Source organism: Camelus ferus, chromosome 1 (assembly GCF_009834535.1).
Source record: "Camelus ferus isolate YT-003-E chromosome 1, BCGSAC_Cfer_1.0, whole genome shotgun sequence".
Taxonomy (NCBI): Eukaryota; Metazoa; Chordata; class Mammalia; order Artiodactyla; family Camelidae; genus Camelus; species Camelus ferus.
This window is the reverse complement of record NC_045696.1, coordinates 120,578,537-120,599,895: the sequence shown is the minus strand read 5'-3', so window position 1 is coordinate 120,599,895 and position 21,359 is coordinate 120,578,537. Positions and strand designations below refer to the sequence as shown.

The window sequence follows — 21,359 nt, the reverse complement described above, 5'->3', positions numbered from 1 at the left end:
ATCACTTCTTAGTTTTCTGACTTTCTAGGGTTTGTGTCCTCTTGTGCCAGCAGACTGTGAATATTACCTTAAAGTCCGCTGGAATTTTAGATTGAGGCTTTAGGGGAATTATTTTATTACTTTTTCATTTACATAATAAAAACATTTTAGAGGGTTCTGTGGATGGTTGGAAAGTTAAGAAGAAAATGGAGAACTTACTCATGTACCAGAATATTTAAGTTGCACATCAATTATTTAAATTAAATAATATTCATTAGCTGTCAGATAGTTTAAAGTGTTCTTAGTGTCTTAGGTGGATGAATTTATTATCATTTTATAATAACCTTTTATGATGGGTACTAGTAATTATCCACATTTTGTAGATAGAGATACAGAGGAAGTGGATAACCTGCCCGTGGTCATACAGATAGTGTAAGTAATGGAGCTGGCATTTGAACAGAGGCAGTCTGACTCCAGACACACTGCTGTCCTGGGATGTGGGTGGGTGTGTTGCTGACACTAGCAGCTCAGCTGGCCAGCATGTCGCTTCCTGAGGTGTGCAGAGCGCTCTGTATATCAGAGTGGCTTCACATACAGGGCCCCACTTCATGTCCTCCACATAGCTAGCAACAAGGGTGACGTAGGTGCACTTTCTTTTGCTTAATATCATATTTTCAGAATTTTTATGAAGATACCAAATGTTTGTTTATTCAGTTATGTATTAAAGATCTCTTTGTTACCAGGCACTGTATTAAAGTTTTTTGGAGATTTCAAAGCTGAATTCTACTTGAATTTTGGCATAAATCATGATACGAAGTAGAAAGTGGCTGGAGAGATCAGTTAGTGAGATTTCGTTGTGTGTTGATAATATCTTTATCTCTTGCTTTTGCTTGCTTCATTTCACCATTCTTACTCTGAAATTTTAAATCGAGTGGTTTGACCCTTCAATTGTTAGTCATTCTGAGGCCTGTTACCACTTGTGAAAGTAACGTAGAACATACGGCTTTATTTGGTTTTAGGGAATGACAGAGGAGGAGGAGGACAAGCTTCTGGCACTGAAAGACTTCATGATGAAATCTAACAAAGCAAAGGCCAATATTGTGGACCGGAGCCATCTGCATGATAGTGGCCAGAAAGGAGTCATTGACTTGGCAGCCTTGGGCATAACTGGGAGGCAGATTGATCTTGTTAAAACCAAACAGGAACCAGATGACAAGCGAGGTGAGTCCACTTACGTGTGTGCACTTAGCTGGTCATTATAAGTTACTTCACGAGGTTAGTTTTAGCTAACTAGTAGTAAAACTAAAAAGTCACATTTCCAGATACAGAGCTTTCATGTACAGTGAGTGAGCGAGTGCGTTGTGTAGCAGGAAGATTTCGGGGAAGAAGAGTGGAGGCATGAAGTGACAGTTAAGACATTAGGTAACCTTCCACATTCATTGCTCTGTATGTGTCAGAATCAGAATTCAAACCAGAGCTCTGCTCTTAAAATTATGTTGCCCCTGTGGAAGTATGTGAATGAAGGTGAAATTCTGTTTTTTAATCCTTTAAACACCAAAGCAAGGAGAATAGTCTATATATAAGATTACATAAAATTTTCTAGCCTGTTTCTAGTAGGTAACGCCCAGCGAATTGAAAAGTCTTACAAAAGAGTAGCCACCAGAGAAGCCTTAACGGTGCAGGTTTCAGATTTACAACTGTCAGCTCTTGTGGCAATGACAGTGACATTGATCATATGAGGTTTTTAAGATCTCAAGCATTCTTCCTTGAACCCTTTTTGGAGATATACTCACTTAAATGCCTTTTGGAAATGTTTCTAATCCAGTGTCAGATTTTGAGGGCAGCTGATGAATTATATTTTAAAAAACCTCTAACTGCCAAACTTGGAATAAAGTATTTGCAACTTAATTATTAATGGTTTACAGCCATAAAATGTAAAGCATTCATACAAATTAATAAGAAAAACGCAAGCACCCAGAGGAAAAATAGTGGATTTGAACATAGAGCCAATAGGAGAACAGAAATGCGTATGTTTGAAAGGTAGACAACAAAATAAATGCAAATGAAAACAGTGAGATGGCATTTTCTGCCTGTGTGATTAGCAAAGACTGATGACAATGGTGTTAGCAAGCGTGTGGGGAGGTCGGCGCTTTCGTTCACTGTCAGTGAGATTGTGAGTTGCACAATACTCTTACTGTTTGACTCACCATTTTCAGTTCTGGAAGTTTCTCACAGAAGCACTGACAGACTTGAAGAAACATGTAAGAATGCTCTCAGAATAAAAGGAAATAATTGAAATGTCCATTAACACGGGAATGATTTAAATCAATGTTCAGTATATTTAGTTAAGTAGGAGAAAAAGCAAGTTGTGAAGCAGTATGTGTTATTTTATTTTTGCAAAATAATATGGTAGTGTATTATTAAACTACATAGTTTATGAGGCTTACAGAGTTAAAGGGACAATTCGTGTTACATATTGGTAATGCCAGAACTTTGTGCTACTTAATGTATTTTTTGTAATTGGACAAAGTTTAAAAAATAGGGGGGGGTTTCTCGTCTGCCTGTAGTCAGGATGCAGCTGTATTGCAATTGATTTTTTATTTTTTCTTAATTTTTTCCCCATGTAACTGATACTGGAAATAGAGAGGTCATATTTAGTAGTGTGGTCAGTGACATTTGAAAAAGTTGTTTTTGTTGTTAGTTCTTCATGTAAAAGTGGTTACTTGAAACTGAGCTAACCTTGGGAAACGAGGAAGCAGTTAGGTCTAATTATTAACACTACTGAAAGTGCATCTGTCCATCTGTCCAGAGATGAAATGAGAGCTGACAAGTGTACAAGTAAATGTAAATAAGTTGGCTGTTGAAAGAGCAAATAGCATGTAGAAGTCCATTGCTTCCCCTCCCCCCAAAAAAGATAATAAAAGCACTAATTTATTTCAGAGGCTTCCTTCAGTTTATTCTGTTTTCGTAGCTAGAAAACACGTGAAACAAGACTCAAATGTAAATGAAGAATGGAAAAGCATGTTTGGGTCCCTGGAACCGCCGAGCATCCCGCAGGCCCCACCTAAAGGGAGCGACCAGGAGGTGATTCAGCCTGGGAAGCCCCCACGTTCCGAGTCCTCTGCTGGCATCTGCGTCCCCTTGTCCACTTCTCCTCAGGTACTGCTGTCTGGGTGGTAGTGAGTCCCAGCCTACTGTTGGGGTCTTTAAGGGCTGTGTGCTGTATGGAAAGTCAGCATAGTGGCTTGTCCTGTAGGAAGGACATGTCTCTAAGACAGGCTTATCTTTAACTTTAGAGCCAAGGGGAAATCTAGTATTGAAAGCACCAAAAAGATCTCGTCGTAGAGAACTCAGCAGTAGAGTGGTCTGTGGGTGAAGACATCGTGAGCTGTGCTTCTGTTGGGCTGCAGTGAACCCTTAAAATCTTCTCTTATTCTTACTCTAATATAATATCGTTAGATCTGTAAAATAGCAAAAATGCTTCTGGGGAAAAAGTCCCAAGTTTGCTGTGTGTGAGAAATGCAGTGATTTTGATTTACTTGAAGTAAGTTTATAATTTAAGGTGACTCTTCCCTAGCCAGTAATACTTTAAGTGAAAAATATTAATTCAGCCAACTGATAAATTAAAATTCTCTTTTTTCTCTTCACTTAAATTAATGAGGCTTTTTATTTAATGTTATTGCTGCACTGATCATCTGTTTTTAATGTAGGGGTTTGGAAATGTTGTGGTTAAACTTCATTTTAACTAGGTTTTTGTGGAAAAAACGTCATTGTCTTTAAATAGATTTAGGGGAGGGTATAGCTCAGTGGTAGAGCACCTGCTTAACATGCACGAGGTTCTGGGCTCAAGCCCCAGTACCTCTGTTAACAAAAAAAAAAGCATTTAAAAGTTGGTGCACTAAAAAGGACAAAAAGCTGGTATAGTGAATAGAGAGAACATAGCACTTTTTTATCATCAAATGTACTTTACTTATGACATAAATACCTGTAATTGGTTTTGTTCTGCAGGTTGCAGAAGTGACGAACGTGCAGAGCAGAAAGCCGGCGGTACAGGTTTTGAGCAGCACGGTCGTGCCGTCTGCCTACCAGGTGCGGGTGACCACGTGCAAGACCGAGCTTCAGCAGCTCCTGCAGCAGAAGCGGGAGCAGTGCAGTGCCGAGCGGATGGCCAAGCAGATGATGGAGAATGCAGAGTGGGAGAGCAAACCGCCACCGCCCGGTAAACGTGCCGTCCTTGGGGGCCGCGCTCGCCCAGGCTCCCGGGCCCGAGTCGACAGGAGCGGTGGTGGGTGACTCCCAGTACAGGGCGTGGGAGCAGAGCTCACTCCCCCGGGCCGGAGGAAGAGTGATTCGTGTCCAGTCATTGCTTGTGGGGTCTGGGTCTCCGTAGCTCTGGCTGTGTCTGTCGGGCCAGTCACCTGCGGTTTTCTCTCCTTCTGGTGGTGGTTTTATTGCCTGGCTGTGTCACTTTCTCGGTGGATGTCAGGCTTCCCTGAGTAGACTCCGGCTTTTCATTTTTGAAGGGTTTACTATCTATTCGTTTTCTTTAAAAAAAGGTAAAACTCTTAGAAAATAATGGGTGCTTCTGAAAAGAAAACAAAATCACCTATAACCCCCACCGCTCAGCAGTCGTCAGCATTTAGATTTGGGGGAAAACACTCCTGTATTCTGGGGAGATTTAGAAGAAACTTGGAGAGAAGTTAGGTGAAAATTGTGGCCTAGCTGTGTTTACAGACTTGCACAGTGTAATGTGGGGAAGCTAGTCTTTGATATTAGATTTGCAGATTTTAAAAAACATTTTTATTGAGTTTCTGTATAGATTTTAATAATGAAAAATTAACTTGAAAGCTGAGAAATGCATAGTGTACTTATGTGTTAGAGAGAGAAAAATCACATGAATTCCCACGGGCTTCCATTGTGAAGTGGGGGAATAAGTGGTAGTCAGTGATTCAAAGATCTAAGAAATATTAGTAAGTGGTAAGTGGCATCTCTAGTCACATAAAATTTTTTTAATCAAAATAAATATCCTGCAATGCCTGAGTTGTTTCTGAGATACAGTTCAGTATTATTTAACCAGCCTTGCTTTAAAAACAAAAAAAGTTGACCACAAACTTGTCTATTTTATGATAGAATCTATCTTTATAAGTGGCATTTTGTACTTAAGTGGAGCTATACATTTTATACAGCAATCCCAGAAAAGGTGTCAGATTTTGTCGTTCGAGATATGTGCAGTGACTGTTGGACTTGTTTTTTTTTTTCTTTCCACACTTGAGTGGTTGTGTGATTTTCTCTACAGGGAAATGTTCAACCTAGCCTGCTAGATTGCCTAGACTTCATGGCAAAGTGTTTTCGATGATTCTCAAATCCAGCATATCCTCCTTCAAATCACATCCACACATGTGAGGTAGACATCCAAGGGGAAACATAGTTTTCTGTTGTAGAGTATGCCAGGTTTGACAGTAGTCTTGGTTTCATTTTTGCTATTTTTTTTTTTAATGCAAGTACAATTAGTTACAACATGTCAGTTTCTGGTGTACAGCACAATATCCCAGTCATGCATATACATACATACATTTATTTTTATATTCATGAAAAGTTATTACAAGATATTGAACATAATTCCCTGGGCTATACAGAAGAAACTTTCTTGTTTTCAAACCTATAGTGGCTAACATTTGTAAATCTCAAACTCCCAAATTTATCCCTTTCCATGGTAACCATAGGATTGTTTACTATGTCTGCGAGTCTGTTTCTGTTTTGTAGATGAGTTCATAGTGTCCTTTTTTTTTTTTGTAGATTCCACATATGAGTGATACGGTATTTTTCTTTCTCTTTGTGGCTTATTTCTCTTAGAATGATGATCTACAGGTCCATCCATGTTGCTGCAAATTGCATTTTATTCTTTTTTATGGCTGAGTAGTGTTCCATTGTATAAATATACCACAACTTCTTTATCCAGCCATCTGTTGGTGGACATTTAGGTTGTTTTCCATATCTTGGCTATTGTAAATAGTGATGCTACGAATATTGAGGTGCATGTATCTTTTCGAATTAAAATTCCCTCTGGATATATTACTCAGAAGCAGGATTGCTGGCATTTTTGTTTCTTGGTAAAACAAATAAGTTGATTTTAATATGACTTTATTAGGACTTAATTAGGCACAGTGCTGACTCCCAATATAGTATGATCTTCAGCATAGCTTTCTGTTTTTTTTTATTTTAAAAGTTAGTATTAATTATTATTAAATGTTACGCACAATATAAAAGTTTGTTCATAATACATTGAAGATAGTTTTATATATATATATATATATATACTTCTGCTAAAAACTGAGTGGTTTGGAACGGGTAAGACATGGTCTCTGGCTTCAAGGAATTCATAATTCATTAGAGGAAATTAGTGATACACTAAAAGAATACAGATAAACAGAGGTGTGTAGAAGTCATAAAGAAAGCAGTAGAATGTCTTTGGGCTTTCTGAAGCTATCATTTGTAATACTATTTATATCAGCCTGTTGGTATCACAGAGTAAATGATTGCAGGTAGGGAAGCAGTCTACATTTGGGTGTTTACTGTGGGCCCAGGACCGTGTTAGACCCTTTATATCTCATTTATCCATACAGTCATCCTTTGGGTTGAGTAATTCCCCCCTCATTTTATGCTTAAGGAAATTGAAACTCAGAGTTTAAAGAAGTATCCCCGGGTCACATGTGATGGTGTGGTGGGGCTGCGTCTTGGAGACTTTCAGGACCAGGCTGCCTCCCCAGTGCCTGATTTCTAGGTCCCAACAGTCATTACCTCCTGCTGTTGAGCACTAGGCAGGGTTTTTTTGGGTAGCAGGTGACCCTTGTGCCTTTTAGGACACTAGAGAAAGGCCCCAGGTGCTGTCTTTCTCAGGCTGTTTGAGCAACTCTTAATTGCTGTCTTGCATGTCTTCCTCCGTAGATGACAGTATCTGTCCTGGGCAGTAGACCGCCCTTGTTGGCTAGCCCTTGCTACCTTTTTTAGTTCTGTTGGTTCTCACGCAGGTGGTCAGCGCTCACAGCGGGGGCGGCAGGAGGGTTGTATGTGTAAACTGAAAGTAAGTTGCATTCCTTGGCTCTTCCTCAGGGTGGCGTCCCAAGGGGCTCCTGGTTGCACACCTTCATGAGCACAAGTCCGCTGTGAACCGCATCAGAGTCTCTGACGAGCACTCGCTGTTCGCGACGTGCTCGAACGACGGCACGGTGAGGGTCTGGAACAGCCAGAAGATGGAGGGGAAGACCACCACCACCAGGTAGCACGCCCGCCCACCTGCCACCCGTTCAGTCCGCCAGCAGATACTAACTCAGTGTGTCGTCTGTGACAGCTGCTGTCTTAGGGACCAGTGATACAGCAGCGAGAAAGGGGCAGAAACACGTGCTCTGGGCTCTCCTTCCAGTGGGAGTGATAGACAATAACAGTGTATACATCAGGAAAGCACGTGATGTGCTAGGTGATAAATGTGTTATTGAGAAAAATACAGCGAAAAAGAGGGATAATGAAGGCAGTTGGTGGGTAGGGTAGAACTGAAGTAAATTGGCCAAAGAAGCCTCAGAGAAGATGTCATTTAAGAAAAGACCTGACCCATTAGAGGAAACACCACGTGGAGATCTTGGGGAGGAGCCTCTGGGCCAGGCTCTAGGCGGGAGGGTGTCTGGTGCTTTGGGGGAGGAGCGGGGAGGTCTGTGTGAGCAGGAAGGAGGCAGGAGGGGCCCTGTGGACTCTCACAGGGGACTTGCACTTCTGCCCCAGTGAGATGGGAGCCTTTGGAGGGCTCGGGCAGATGAGAGACGTGGACCAAGGTAGGTGTCAGCAGAGTGGCTCCAGCTCCCATGTTGGGGACCGACTGAAGGGCTGTGGGCAGGGGCAGCTGGGAGGCTTTGTAGGAGTCAGGAAGAGGTGGAAGTGGTGGGAGCAATCAGGCACTAGGTGTGTTTCGATGGCAGAGCCAACAAGATTGGCTGAGTGGGTCGGATGGTATGAGTGGGAGCGAAGTGGGAAAGTGGTGGAAGGGCTGGCTGTGCGAGCAAAGGACAAACCGCCCTGGACCTGCTGCAGCAGCTGAGGGAGAGATGAGTTACCACTTGAAATCTCAGACTCCTTAAATATGCATGATGTGATTATGGTAAGTGATTACAAGGAGTGTCGTAGATTGCTTCCGCTTTATAGTTCTATCCCTGCTTGTCATGCGATCTGTTTGTCTGTACCACCCCCCATCCCCGTCAGGTTCACTGTATTCATATCTGTTCTGTGCCTAGTTTGGTCTGGGTCTGAAAGGAAGTCTACTAGAAATCGAAATTGAATATTATGTACATAAAAAGTTGTGGGGAATCTTTGGTGCTTTTCGTGATACGGTTCATTGATCATGGTTAACCACAAATTGGTCAGACAATGAAATACCTTTGATAAACTAAAATAATTCAGAAGTTTATTCCTTACCAATCTGACACAATTTTGTGCTGTTTATTTTTTAGAAAGAGCTCTGTATTTTTACAACATACTTAATTATTTTTCATGCTCGTTCTCTCTTGGCGTTGCATTGATCAGAATACAATCAAAAACCAATTAAAGAATCCCGGCTCCATGTAGCAATATTTTGTCAATATTTTATTATGAAATTTTCAAATCTCAAGAAAAGTTGAATTTTCCAGTGAACTTGCGTATATACATGTGTATATATATACTCACTCCACATATTCTAAATAATTAATACTTTTACATATTTGCTTTGTCATATAATTATCCATCCCTCTATCAATTCATCTTTTAAAAATGTATTTTAATATAAGTTGCAGACATCAGGATACTTCCCCTAGAAACCGGAGCGTGCATATCATTAATATTTATTTATAGTTCTCCTTTTCTTTTTTGGCATAAAATTCATATGCTGTGAAGTACACAGATCTTAACCATTCCAAGAACTTTTCAGCAAATGCACACACCCATGCAATTTCAACCACTCTCAAGATGCAGAACGTAACCGGAATGTTCCCTTGTGCTCCTTGGCATAAAATGCCTGCCTCCTCCCTGCCTACCACCATTATTTTGATTTTTCCCCCAGTGTTATTAGCATTTTGATTAATATTTTAAACACCTCTTCTGATGATTATTTTCCAAATGATTCTTTGTTATTGTCATGGTTAGTTGCTTTCATTATCACTTTTATTCAGTGGGTACATTCAAATGACTCTAGTAAGCCGCTCAAGTAAAAATCTGGAATCATCGGTTAACTTTGCAAAAACCTCTCTTGTTAATTCCCAAATGATTTTTATCACAGAGACATGCCTTCTGTATTTCAGAGCCATGTTTTAGGCAGTGGTATCCCAGTGTCACATTTCAGAAAACGTGACAGTTTAGCTGACCGCATATATCGTCCTGGGGAAGTTTGTGTGGTGATTGGGAGACTGGGTTTCCTCTGGACGCAGCCGTGCCCCAGCTTTGCTCTGGTCTGTGGGTGGCAGTAGGGCTTGGCATCGTCCCAGGTCCAGGGTGGCAGGGAAGGGCTGGGAGGTGCTGCCCTCATCACGTGCCTTCATGAGCTGCTGAGACCCCAGTGGGAAATGGCTGGTGGCTGAGGAAGAGCAGCAAAGTGGCGTTTTCTTAGAAAGTGTTAGGAGAACATTCTGACCACTGAGGCTTTCCCCCAGGTGTCATGTCGGATGACCACCCGGTTTCCAGTTCTGACTTTCTCATCAAATTACGATTGGTGATTTAGGCTGCTTGGATCTTAGCTCTGCCCTTTTTCTTTTTTCTTGAGTTAAACTTTTAGTTTGTCCCTGGGGGACTAATTCTTGAAAAATTGCTGTTTTTCTCAACTTATACATGGGTTTTTTCAGCTTACCCCTCTACAGTATTCTAAATTATATTTTCCATATATGCTTTTTGTGCTACCCCATTTTTTTAGCATTGTTTATCTTTTTACTTTTATTGTTTATTGTCTTTTTTATTGATGTATAATCAGTTTCCAATGTTGTGTCAGTTTCTGGTGGACAACATAATGTTTCAGTCACATGTATACATACATATATTCATTTTCATGTACTTTCTCATTATAGGTTACTACAAGATATTGAATATAGTTCCCTGTGCTGTACAGTAGAAACTTGTTACATTTTTGACTCATTTAGCTTCTCAGTTTTAGGGAAGATTGATATATATGGTACTTGCTGAATTTGATGGTAAAACATCTTAGTGGAATTTTGTCCTAATGTAGAGTTGAAACAGTATAGGAGTGTGCAAGAAAGTTATCAGTGTTAGGATTACATATTTTAAAGTCGCAGATAGTGTTGGAAGTTGAAATTTTTGAGCGGTATGGCTCCCCTGAAGTAAAGGGTTTTGAAGGCCTGAATTTTACAAAGTTGAACTTTGGGAACAAGAGGAGAGTGATCAGAGAAGAAGGAAGAAACTATGAAGGTTATGCAGACTGCAGTGAAAGAGAGTTTATAGGCAGCTCTTGGATGCAGCAAAGAAGCCAAGTAGCCTGAGAGCCCAGCAGTGCCCTGTGGGGAGTGCACGTGACACATCGTCATCCCAGGGGCTTTTGGATGTACGGCTTGTAGAGGAAGAACTGAGAATAAACTCAGAGATTTAGGCTGTCTTCAGAATGGCTTTCTTTATAATTGTAAAAAACTGGAAGCGAACTAAAAGTTCAGCAGTAGTGGTGAAATTGGATAAATAAGTGATTATGGTGGAAATAAAATTTTTTGATACGGAATATATTTGATACAGTGTCTGAAAACAAAGGTTTAAGAGGAAAACCAACAGTCTGGTAGCCACTGGAAGGGTCATAATGGCTTTGGAACTCCCTCAGAGCCCCATTTCCAGAGAACTGTCCCTATCTGACCAGCTTGCTCAAAAAGCCCCATGATCAGGGCCGGTCCTTGTTTGAGCTGACTGATACCTTGTTCTTTGAGGAAAACTCCAGCCGCAGGGCATTTGTTGAAAGCGTTGCTGGTGTGTGTTTACCGTTGCAGCTGCCTGAGGTGGCACTCCGAGTTGTGCTAATAAGAGGCTGACACAAAACTTTAAAGCAAGAAAAAGATTCCCATGGGGCCTTTGAAAAGTTTGGACGACTTCTTGGGCCTCTGTCAGGCCACATGCACTCGCAGGCTTGTGTATGAGCCCAGGAAGGAGCGGAGGAGACCCCCAGTACTGGGGCTGACCTTGAGCCTGTGCGAGTGGGAGCTGAAGGGCGAGGCAGTTTGTGAACTGCGGTGTTAACAGTGGCCTCGGCACAGACAGAGCCTCAGCGGAGCCTGGGACACTCACCGGCTCTGGAGATGTGAGATGTCTGTCCGGTCATTAGCCGGCCACTAATCTAAATGAGCAAAGACTTCAGGGGCCATACATGAGGGGAAAATACAGACGTTGCAGCAACAACATTGATATCTTATTTCTGAAGGTGATGCATCGTAATCAGAATGCCCCGCTTTGAACAAAGTTAGAGATCAGGCGGAGAAGTAAGAAAGTGTATGTCCTATATGGGAAAAACTGTACCTTCCTAATTCCAGACATTGGACTTACTAGACAGTGACTTTTAATTAGTGATTAAAAACATTTTCAAAGAATTAGAAGAAACCCTGTCTAAAGAATTAAAAGGAAAGGATGAAAAAAATGCTCCAACAAATAGATAGTATCAGTAAGGGGATAGAAACTGCAAATAGCATTCTGGAGATGAAAAGTATCATAGCTGAAATGGAAAATTCACTCACAGCTGAACACATTTCACCTGGCAAGGGAAAAGAAACAAGGACTTGAAAAGAGATCACTTGGCATCCAGTTAGAGATATGAAAACTAAGAGAATAAAGGAAAAAGGACAGAGCCTCAGGGATGTGTGGAACACCAGCGAACGTACTGACATTCGTACGGCAGGAGGCGAGGAGAGAAAAGGGAGCAGAAAGGATATTTGAAGAAGCAGTGGCTTGAAACCCTACGCATCCAGGTTTGATGAAAAACATTAATCCGCACATCTGAGAAGCTCAGTGAACTCCAAGTAGGAGAAAAATCAGAGAGCCATTCTAGACACATGGTAAGAAAATCGTTGAAAGAAAAAGAAAATATTGAAAGCGGCAAGAAAACAGTGACTTGTCACGTCCAAGGGGTCTTCAGTAAGATTAAATTTGAAAGCACTGAACCATATCAACATACATGTTCTTTAACCACAGTGGACTGAAACGAGGTCTCAGTAACAGAAAGGAATTTGGGAGATTCACAGATATGTGGAGATGAAGCAACACATGGCTAAGTAGCCAGTGGACTGAGGGAAGTTAGAGGATGCTGAGGTGAATGAAATGAAAGCATAGCATACCAGAACTTGCGGCTGCAGCTAAAGGGGTGTTCAGTGAGAAATTTATAGCTGTAGACATCTGCATTTAAAGAGAAGAAAGGTCATAAATCAGTAAGTTAGCCTTGACCTCTTAGAATCTAGAAAAAGAAGAGCAAAGTAAACCCAAAGCAAGTAGAAGGAAGGAACTAATAAAGACTAAAGAGGAAATAAATGACATAGGGAGTAGAAAATGAAGGAGAAAAACCAGCAGAAGCAAGTCAGTTCCTTGGGAAGATCAGGATTGGCAGACTTTTTCATGGTAACCAATAAAAAAAGGGAGAGGACTCAGATTACTAAAATCAGGCATGGAGGAGGGAATGCTTCTACTGAATGCATTACTGTGGAGTACAAAGGAATACCGTGAACAGTTGTGTGCCAGCAGATGAGACAGCCTCGATGAAACGGACAGGTTCCCAGAGATACAGGCTGTCAAAAATGAATCAGAAAGAAAATGGAGTAGAGCAATAACAAAAGATGAAATTAGTAATTAAAGAAAAAAATCTTCCCAGAAAGAGAAGCCCAGACTGAGATGGCTTCATAGTGAGTTCTACCAAATACTTAATTCATTCACACCCATCCTTCAAAAACTTGTCCAAAAAGTAAATGAGGCAACATTTCCTAACTCATTCTAAAAGTCCAGTGTTCCCCTGATACCACAACCAGACAAATGCACCAGAACAAAACAACAAACCAAGACCCATAGTTAATAAAGGCATTAAAATCCTCAACGCTAATAAACCGACTTCAACATATTAAAAGGATTATATACCATGACTGAGTACAGTTTATCCCAAGAATGCACACCTTTCTGAACATGCAAATCAATGAATATATCTTATTAATAGAATAAAAGATAAAGACCACATGATGATTTCAACAGTTTCTCAGAAAGCATTTGATAAAATCTCACACCCTTTTATGAGTAAAAACACCTCAACAAACTAGGGATGGATGAGGACTGATGAGGGTATCTGTGGAAAACCTTTGAATGTCATACTTAATGGTGAAAGACTGAAAGCTTCCCCCTAAGGTGAGCCCAGAAAAAATGTCCACCCTCACGGCTTTCATTCAGCATGGTACTGGAGGTACAGTTGTACTGTACTGGCAGGGCAGTTAGATAAGGAAAATAAATACAAGGTGTGCAAATTGGAAAGGAAGAAGTAAAACTGTCTCTGTTAGCAGACAGTATGATCCTGTGTATAGATTCTCTTAAACAATAAGAAGAAAAACCTATTAGAATGAACAAATGAGTTCAGCAAAGTTGCAGAATACAAGATCATGTTGTATTTGTACACAATGCAGTGAATTTCTGTGTGCTAACAACAATGCAAAGGTGAAATTGAGAGAACGGTTCCATTTACTGTAGCATCAAAAATAAAATATTTAGGGATAAATTTATTTGTACTATGTTTTTAGTATTTTATTGAAGTACAGTTAGTTACAGTGTGTCAATTCCTGATGTACAACAGAATGTCCCAGTCATGCATATACATACATATATTCATTTTCATATTTTTCATTAAAGGTTATTACAGGATATTGAATATAGTTCCCTGTGTTATACAGAAGAAACTTGATTTTTTTAAAATCTGTTTTTCTATATAGTAGCTACCATTTGCAAATCTCAGGCTCCTAGATTTATTCCTTCCCACCCCCTTTCCCCAGTAACCATAAGATTGTTTACTATGTCTGCAAGTCTGTTTCTGTTTCGTAGATGAGTTCATAGTGATTTTTTTTTTTTTTTAGATTCCACATAGGAGTGATATCTTATGGTATTTTTCTTTCTCTTTCTGGCTTACTTCACTGAGAATGATGATTTCTGGGTCCATCTGTGTTGCTGTAAAAGGCATTATTTTATTCTTTTTTATGGCTGAGTAGTATTCCATTGTATAAATATACCACAGCTTCTTTATCCAGTCATCTGTCGATAGACATCTAGGTGGTTTCCATGTCTTGGCTATCGTAAATAGTGCTGCTATGAACATTGGGGTGCAGAGTTCCTTCTGGATATATGCCCAGGAGTGGGATTATTGGGTCATATGGTAAGTCTGTTCCTAGTCTTTTGAGGAATCTCTGTACTGTTTTCCATAATGGTTGAACCAAGCTACATTCCCACCAGCTGTGTAGGAGGATTCCCTTTTCTCCACACCCTAGGAATAAATTTCACAAAAAAGTTATGAGACTTGAATACTGAGAGCTCCAAAACGTCATTGAAGGAAATTATAGAAGACCTAAATAAATGGAAAGACATCCCATGTTGTCAGTGGAACACTTAACATGGTTAAGGCAGTAAACATCCCCAAATTGATCTAGTGAAACCCCTGTGGAATTTCCAGCTGCCCTTTTCTGCATAAATTGACCTACTGATCCTAAAATTTACAAAGAAATGCAAAAGACTTAAATAGCCCAAACTGTCTTTTTTAAAAAATAATTTTTCATTAATATTTATTAATTACTCATGTGTACCAATGTTATCAATCAACAACTAATGTACCTTCCATAATTAACAAATAATATACAGTTCACCCTTGAGTAACATGGGTTTGAACTATGCATATTCACCTATACATGGATTTTTTCAGTAAATATGTACTACAGTACTACACAATCCGTGGTTGGTTGAATCTGAGGATTTGGATCTGAGGATAGGGAGGGCTAACTATAAAGTTATATGTGTATCTTCCACTGCCCGTGGGGGAGCAGTGTCAGCACCCCTACCCCCAAGTTGTTCAAGGGTCATCTGTACTGTGCTTCTGTTGACATTCAGTTCTAACTTGTGGGGTTTTTTTGCACCTTCTTAAAAGAAATTGAAGTACAATCATTTACATTGTATCAATTTCTGGTGTGCAGCACAGTGCCCCAGTCATACATATACATATTTCATTTTCATATTTTTTTCATTAAATGTTACTACAAGGTATTGAACATAGTTCCCTGGGCTCTACAGCAGAAACTTACTTCTTTTAAATCTATTTTTATATATAGTGGCTAACATTTGTAAATCTCAAATTCCCATATTTATCCCTTCCCATCCCCTTTCCTGATAACCATAAGATGTTTACTGTGTCTGCGAGTCTGTTTCTCTTTTGTAGATGAGTTCATAGTGTCTTTGTTTTTCTTTTTTAAAGATTCCACATATGAGTGATAGCATGTTACTTTTCTTTCTCTTTGTGGCCTATTACTTCACTTAATATGACAAACTCCACATCTATCCATGTTACTGCAAATGGCATTATTTTATTCTTTTTTGTGGTTGAGTAGTAGTCCATTATATAAATATACCACAACTTCTTTATCCAGTCATTTGTTGGTGGACGTTTAGGTTGCTTCCATGTCTTGGCTGTTGTAAATAGTGCTGCTGAGAACATTGGGATGCACGTATCTTTTCGAATTAGGGTTACCTCTGGATATATACCCAGAAATGGGATTGCTGTATCTTTGGTTAAGTCTATTTTCACTTTTTTGAGGAATCTCCATGCTGTTTTCCATAGTGGCTGCACCAAACTGCATTCCCACCAACAGTGTAGGAGGGCTCCCTTTTCTCCACACCCTCTCCAGCATTTATTGTTCATCATCTTTTGAATGATGGCTATTGTGAGTGGTGTGAGTTATACCTCATTATAGTTTTGATGTGGATTTCTCTGATAATTAGCGATATTGGGCATTTTTTCACGTGCCTATTGGCCATTTGTATTTCTTCATTGTAGAATTGCTTGTTTAGGTCTTCTGCCCACTTTCAGATTGGGTGGTGTTTTTTTTTTTTTTTTTTTTTTGTTAAGTTGTATGAACTGTTTATATATTCTAGAAATTAAGCCTTTGTCAGTTGCATCATTTGCAAATATTTTCTCCCATTCTGTACGTTGTTGTTTTGCTTTGTTTATGGTTTCTTTTGCTCTACAAAAGCTTATAAGTTTAATTAGGTCCCATTTGCAAAAGTCTTGAAAGAAAAGAACCAAGTTGGAAAACTCACCCTTCCAGATTTGCTACAAAGCTGCAGAAATCAAGACACTGTGTTCCTGACGTAAGGATCAGTGGGCTAGAATCGACATGCAGGGATACATTTATGGTCACTGTTTCTGACACGGGTTCCTGGGCAATGAGTGGGGGAAGGATGGCCTGAACCAGACGGTGCTGGGTCACTGAGCGTCCACCTGTGAAAGAATGAGTTCCCAGAGAATTCTTCACAGTGGATCATGGACCCAAAATGTCAGAGCCAAACTGTAAAACTTTTAGAAGAAAACAGAAGCATGTCATTCTCCATGACCTTGGATTAGGCAAGAGTTTCTGAAATACAACATCAAAACCACAAGTGACAAGAAAAAAATAAATGAGACTTCATCAAAATTATAAACATTTGTGTTTCAAAGGACACTATCAAGGAAGTACAAGGACAACCCAGAGAATGAAACAAATATTTTTAAATCGTATGTTTAAGTACCCCAACTGTATAAAGAACTCAACTCAACAATAAAAAAACAAAAAAAAAACCAAGTTGAGAAGTGGAGGATTCAAATGCAGTTGGCCCTTCCTGGCTGCGGGTTCCACGTGCGCAGAGTCAGACACCCTCAGATAGGGTATCTTCATGGGCGTGGAGCCCTGGGGCCAGAGGGCTGACTCAGGGACTTGGGCATCCACTGAGTTTGGAATCCATGGAGAGGGTGGGTCGTGGAACTAGTCCCCCAGGATACCATGGGGTGACTGTGGATGTCTCTCCAAAGAGGACCAGTAAGTATACAAAAAAGTTATTCCACATCCTTAGTCGTTAGGGAAATGCAAATCAAGGCCACGGTGAGAAGATGCCACTGCACGCCCACTAGAATGGCTGTGATCAAAGACAGGAACAAGTGCTGGGAGGATGTGGAGGAATCGACATCTTTATTGCTGGCAGGAATGTAAAATGGTGCAGCAGTTTCTCAGGTACTAAACAGAGAGCTGCCTTGTGACCGTGCAGAAAACATTTGTTCACATGAAAATTTACCCGCTAGTGTTCATAGCAGCATTATTCGTAATAGCCAAAAAGTGGAAACCAGAGTGTCTGACAGCTCTTTGAAGTAAGCCAGAGAAAGAAAAATACCGTATGATATCATTTATATATGGAATCTAAAAAGAAGATCCAAATGAACTTATTTACAAAACAGAAATAGACTCACAGACATAGAGAACAAAGTTATGGTTACCAGGGGGGAAGAGGGTGGGGAGGGATAAATTGGGAGTTCGAGATTTGCAGATACTAACTACTATATATAAAATAGATAAACAACAAGGACCTACTGTATAGCACAGGGAACTATATTCACTATCTCGTAGCAACCTATAATGAAAAAATATAAAGAGGGATATGTGTATGTATGTATGACTTATGCATTGTGCCGTACACCAGAAATTGATACAACATTGTAAACTGACCATACTTAAAAATAGAAAGGAATGAAACACTGATGAATGCTACAGCATGGATAAACCTTGGAAACACACTAAGGGGAAGGAATGTGATCCAAAGCCTAGCTGGTATTGTGTGATTCTGTTCATATGATGCGTCCAGTATCAGATCCAGAGACAGAAGTAGATCAGTGGTTCCCGTGAGCTGGCGGGGTAAGGTGTTGGGGCTTTGGGGAGTGAATGCAGGTGGGTACAGGGTTTCTTTTTGGGGTGATGTTCTGGAGTTAGATAATGGTGATGGTTACAAAGCTTAGAAATCCCTTTATTTGCTCACAAAGGGTGAATTTTATGGTATGTAAATTATGTCTACTATCAAAGAAGGGAGAGCAGTCACAAGCAGGTGTGAGCGATGGAGCACGTTGACATCCCTGTCTCTCCCGCTGCCTTGTCCTTGGCTCACTAGCCTGCCATGCGGGCTGTGTGTGTGACACACGTCCACACAAAGACTCACACAAGTACTCACAGCAACATTACTCATAACCACTGAAGGGCGGAGACAACACAGAGGTTCATCAACTCATGAATGGATAAACTGTGGTGTACCCAGTTGATGGGATAGTAATACACAACTGTCACAGGGTTTGTGTGAGCCTTGAAAATACCACGCTCAATGAGAGAAGCCAGATACAAAAGGGCCTTAATGTGTGACTGCATTTATTTGAAATACGAATTCATAGGAAGTATAAGCAGATTTGTTGTTTCCAGGGATTGGGGGAGGGGAAGACTGGGAGTGGATGCTCACGGGTCTGAGATGGGTTTCTTGGGAAGGATGAAATGTTACGGAATTAGATACTGATGATTTCGCAGAATTCTGTTGCTGAACTAAAAATCACTAAATTGCACACTTTAAAATGTTCTACTTTATGGTATGTGAATTGTATTTCAGCAAAGCCATTGTTAAGAAAAAGTGTACTAGAGAGGCCTGATTAAGAAAAATACATAAAATGTGATCCCATATTTATTTAAGAAGCAAATATGAATATATTGTCATATGTATAGAAATCTCTTTGGAAGGATATGTAACAGAATATTACAAGTGTTCCTCTCGGGGTATTTGAATTATAAGCATTTTGACTTTTCTGTGTTATTGTCTGTATTTTAATGTTTTTTGTATATTTAAAAAATATTAACTTAAGTTATAAAAGATAGAGGTGAATAAATTTGGTGATTAGGACCTCGTGACCTTTCAGGGTCATGATCCTGTAGAAGGGTGAGCATGCATCCCTCGTGGAGGGTAATGAAGGGGGACCTGTGATGGCGGGAGGCCCTCTCTGAAGCTCACGTCTTCAAGAAGTTTGCAGTGAATTTAGAGAAGGACAGACAGCTTAGGGGGTTGGCACGTGTGTTGGGGGTACAGAATATGATGATAATATTGTGCATTAATGAATGTCTCTGGTCTCTGTGTTTGAGCCTCACTACATCCCAGTTAGATGGTTCGGGCCGTCCTTGCTTTGTAAATGAGTCAGCTGAGACCCAGTGGGGTACGTGGCTCCACCTAGATCGTCTGAGGGCAGGCAGTAGTGGAACCAGTTGCATCTGGGGACTGCAGAGTAAATAACTGAAGGGGCAGGAGTGGGGGAAGGGAGCGCAGGAGGAGGAAGAGCTGGACCAGGACCACAGTACAGTCGGACGAGGAGCAGCCTGCCTCTGGTCGGACGGAAGTGTGTGAAGAGGGTCATTTAAAAATAGCAGAAGGAAAGGTGATTTTATACCAGCGCTTTTGAGGGGGAGTAGTTTTTGTGATGCGATCAAAATGTGAAACGGACCTCAGAGTCGGTAGTACTGTTTGTTCGCTAATCGTCGTGTGGGTATTTGTTTAATATCCACAGTAATAACACTCCTGTGGCTTTGGGAAATGCAGCCTTCTTTTTCTCTCGGCAGGTCTGTTCTCACATACGGCCGCATTGGGGGACGTGTCAAGACGCTCACCTTCTGCCAGGGGTCCCACTACTTGGCCATCGCGTCTGATAACGGGGCTGTCCAGCTGCTTGCGGTCGAGGCGTCTAAGCTGCCCAAGTCCCCTAAAATTCATCCTCTGCAAAGCAGGTATCTGTCTGTCTTTGTGTTTTTTCACCATTGTCTGTTTTCAAAAATAATGTTTTATTTATTTATTTATTTATAAAAATTTTTGGAGGGGAGAGGTCATTAGGTTTATTTATTTGTTTTTTAATGGAGGCACTGGGGATTGAACCCAGGACTTTGTGCTTGCTAATAAGCACATGCTCCACCACTGAGCTACACCCCCCCCCCCCGTTATGCTTTGTGGTTTTTCAACTGCATTTAGTGCACCAGAGTAATTTAACTTCCCCCCAGTACAGTCTGGGTCAGCTGAGGGCTCATTACAGTGTGCTTCTCTTTTTAAGCACATGAAAAAAATTGTGTTGCCAGCTCAGATCCATCACACATAGTTTCAGGAAACTGTCTGCGTGCTTACTTTCTGCGAATTTGTCAAAAGGTCAGAAGGGCAGCTTTGAACTTGTGGCCCGTCCCAGTCTGGAATCTGTCTGAGTAACCTAATTATTGTTACATCTCCCGTCGCGGCTCTGGCTGGCTGGTGGTGGCACTGTGAGTGTTCGTCATTAAAGAAGACTCCAGTGTTGTCAGTATTTTGTTGCTTGGTGGTGAAACCTCTGAAGTGGATGGGAACACGGGGCAGAGATTTGCAGTCAGATGACTTGCTTATCATTTTAAAAACAAAGTACTGGCTGGTGTTATTTAAGAATTTCCTCCACTTCTTACAAATTGTGGTTGCCTGCAGATTAAACACTTGCAAAGTAAGATATTTAAGATCAGGCAGAACAGTTTTTCAACTCACTGGGATGTGTTACACATTAAAGACTCCAGACATGAGAATTGTTATGCTCTCCAGGAAACCACAGCCCAGTGGGAGAGACAGGCCGGTGGACAGATGACATCAGTGCAGTGTGATGGTGTGCCGTGTGACAGGGCCAGGGCCAGCAGGTGGGGGGACAGGGAGGACGGCCTGGGGGGTGGGGTGAGACCGGGGGGGGGGTGCCGGACCCCAGGAAGAAGGCAGTGTGAGCGGGTGGTTGAGTGGATTCTGAGTCGTGGCCGTTAGGCAGCTAAGGCAGAGGGGGTGGGATGCTTCAGCTGGGATTGCATCACTTGCTTTTATTGTTTTATCGTTTGCTTATGATTTTATTTTGCCATTGCAGTTAAAATACATGTTATCTGTTAACACACTCACTACACAGATTTGGGCCACTTTTGTCCCGGACACACTGTAATGACCTTTAACTAAAAAATCATTGCCTGCCAGTGTTGTTTGAGGTCCTTTCAGCAGAGGGTGACCGTGTAGCCCGTACCTGTTGAGTCTGTGTGAAAGAGCAGAGCTCCCGACAGCCCGCGGTGCGTGGCGACTGCTGGCAGTGATGTGCACGTTGTGTGCACGAGATGCACCTTTCACTGCAAGCATTACTGTTTTCACCAGAGGCAGCACTGGCTGCCTGGGTGGGAGGCTGTGCAGGGGGGTCAGCTTTTGCCTTCTGACAGCGGGGTCCCTTCAGGAAGTGTCCTTCCTTCAGTCAGGCTTGGCTGTTGCCCGGCTCTTAATAATTAGGGTCTTGGCATCTT

General features: G+C 41.1%; 1 protein-coding gene and 1 non-coding gene across 2 annotated transcripts in view; one reads left to right on the top strand and one right to left on the bottom strand.

Moving 5' to 3' along the window:
- PIK3R4 (phosphoinositide-3-kinase regulatory subunit 4) overlaps positions 1 to 21,359 on the top strand; it is a 70,592-nt gene that overhangs the window by 38,867 nt on the left and 10,366 nt on the right. Inside the window, exons 10-14 of the mRNA XM_032489342.1 lie at positions 999 to 1,200; positions 2,951 to 3,138; positions 3,988 to 4,198; positions 7,090 to 7,255; positions 19,647 to 19,811. Coding sequence (XP_032345233.1) covers positions 999 to 1,200; positions 2,951 to 3,138; positions 3,988 to 4,198; positions 7,090 to 7,255; positions 19,647 to 19,811 — 932 coding nt within the window. The remainder of the gene's footprint in view (positions 1 to 998; positions 1,201 to 2,950; positions 3,139 to 3,987; positions 4,199 to 7,089; positions 7,256 to 19,646; positions 19,812 to 21,359) is intronic.
- Positions 19,936 to 20,010, bottom strand: TRNAN-AUU. The gene has a single exon. It is a non-coding gene; the product is annotated as a tRNA-Asn (tRNA).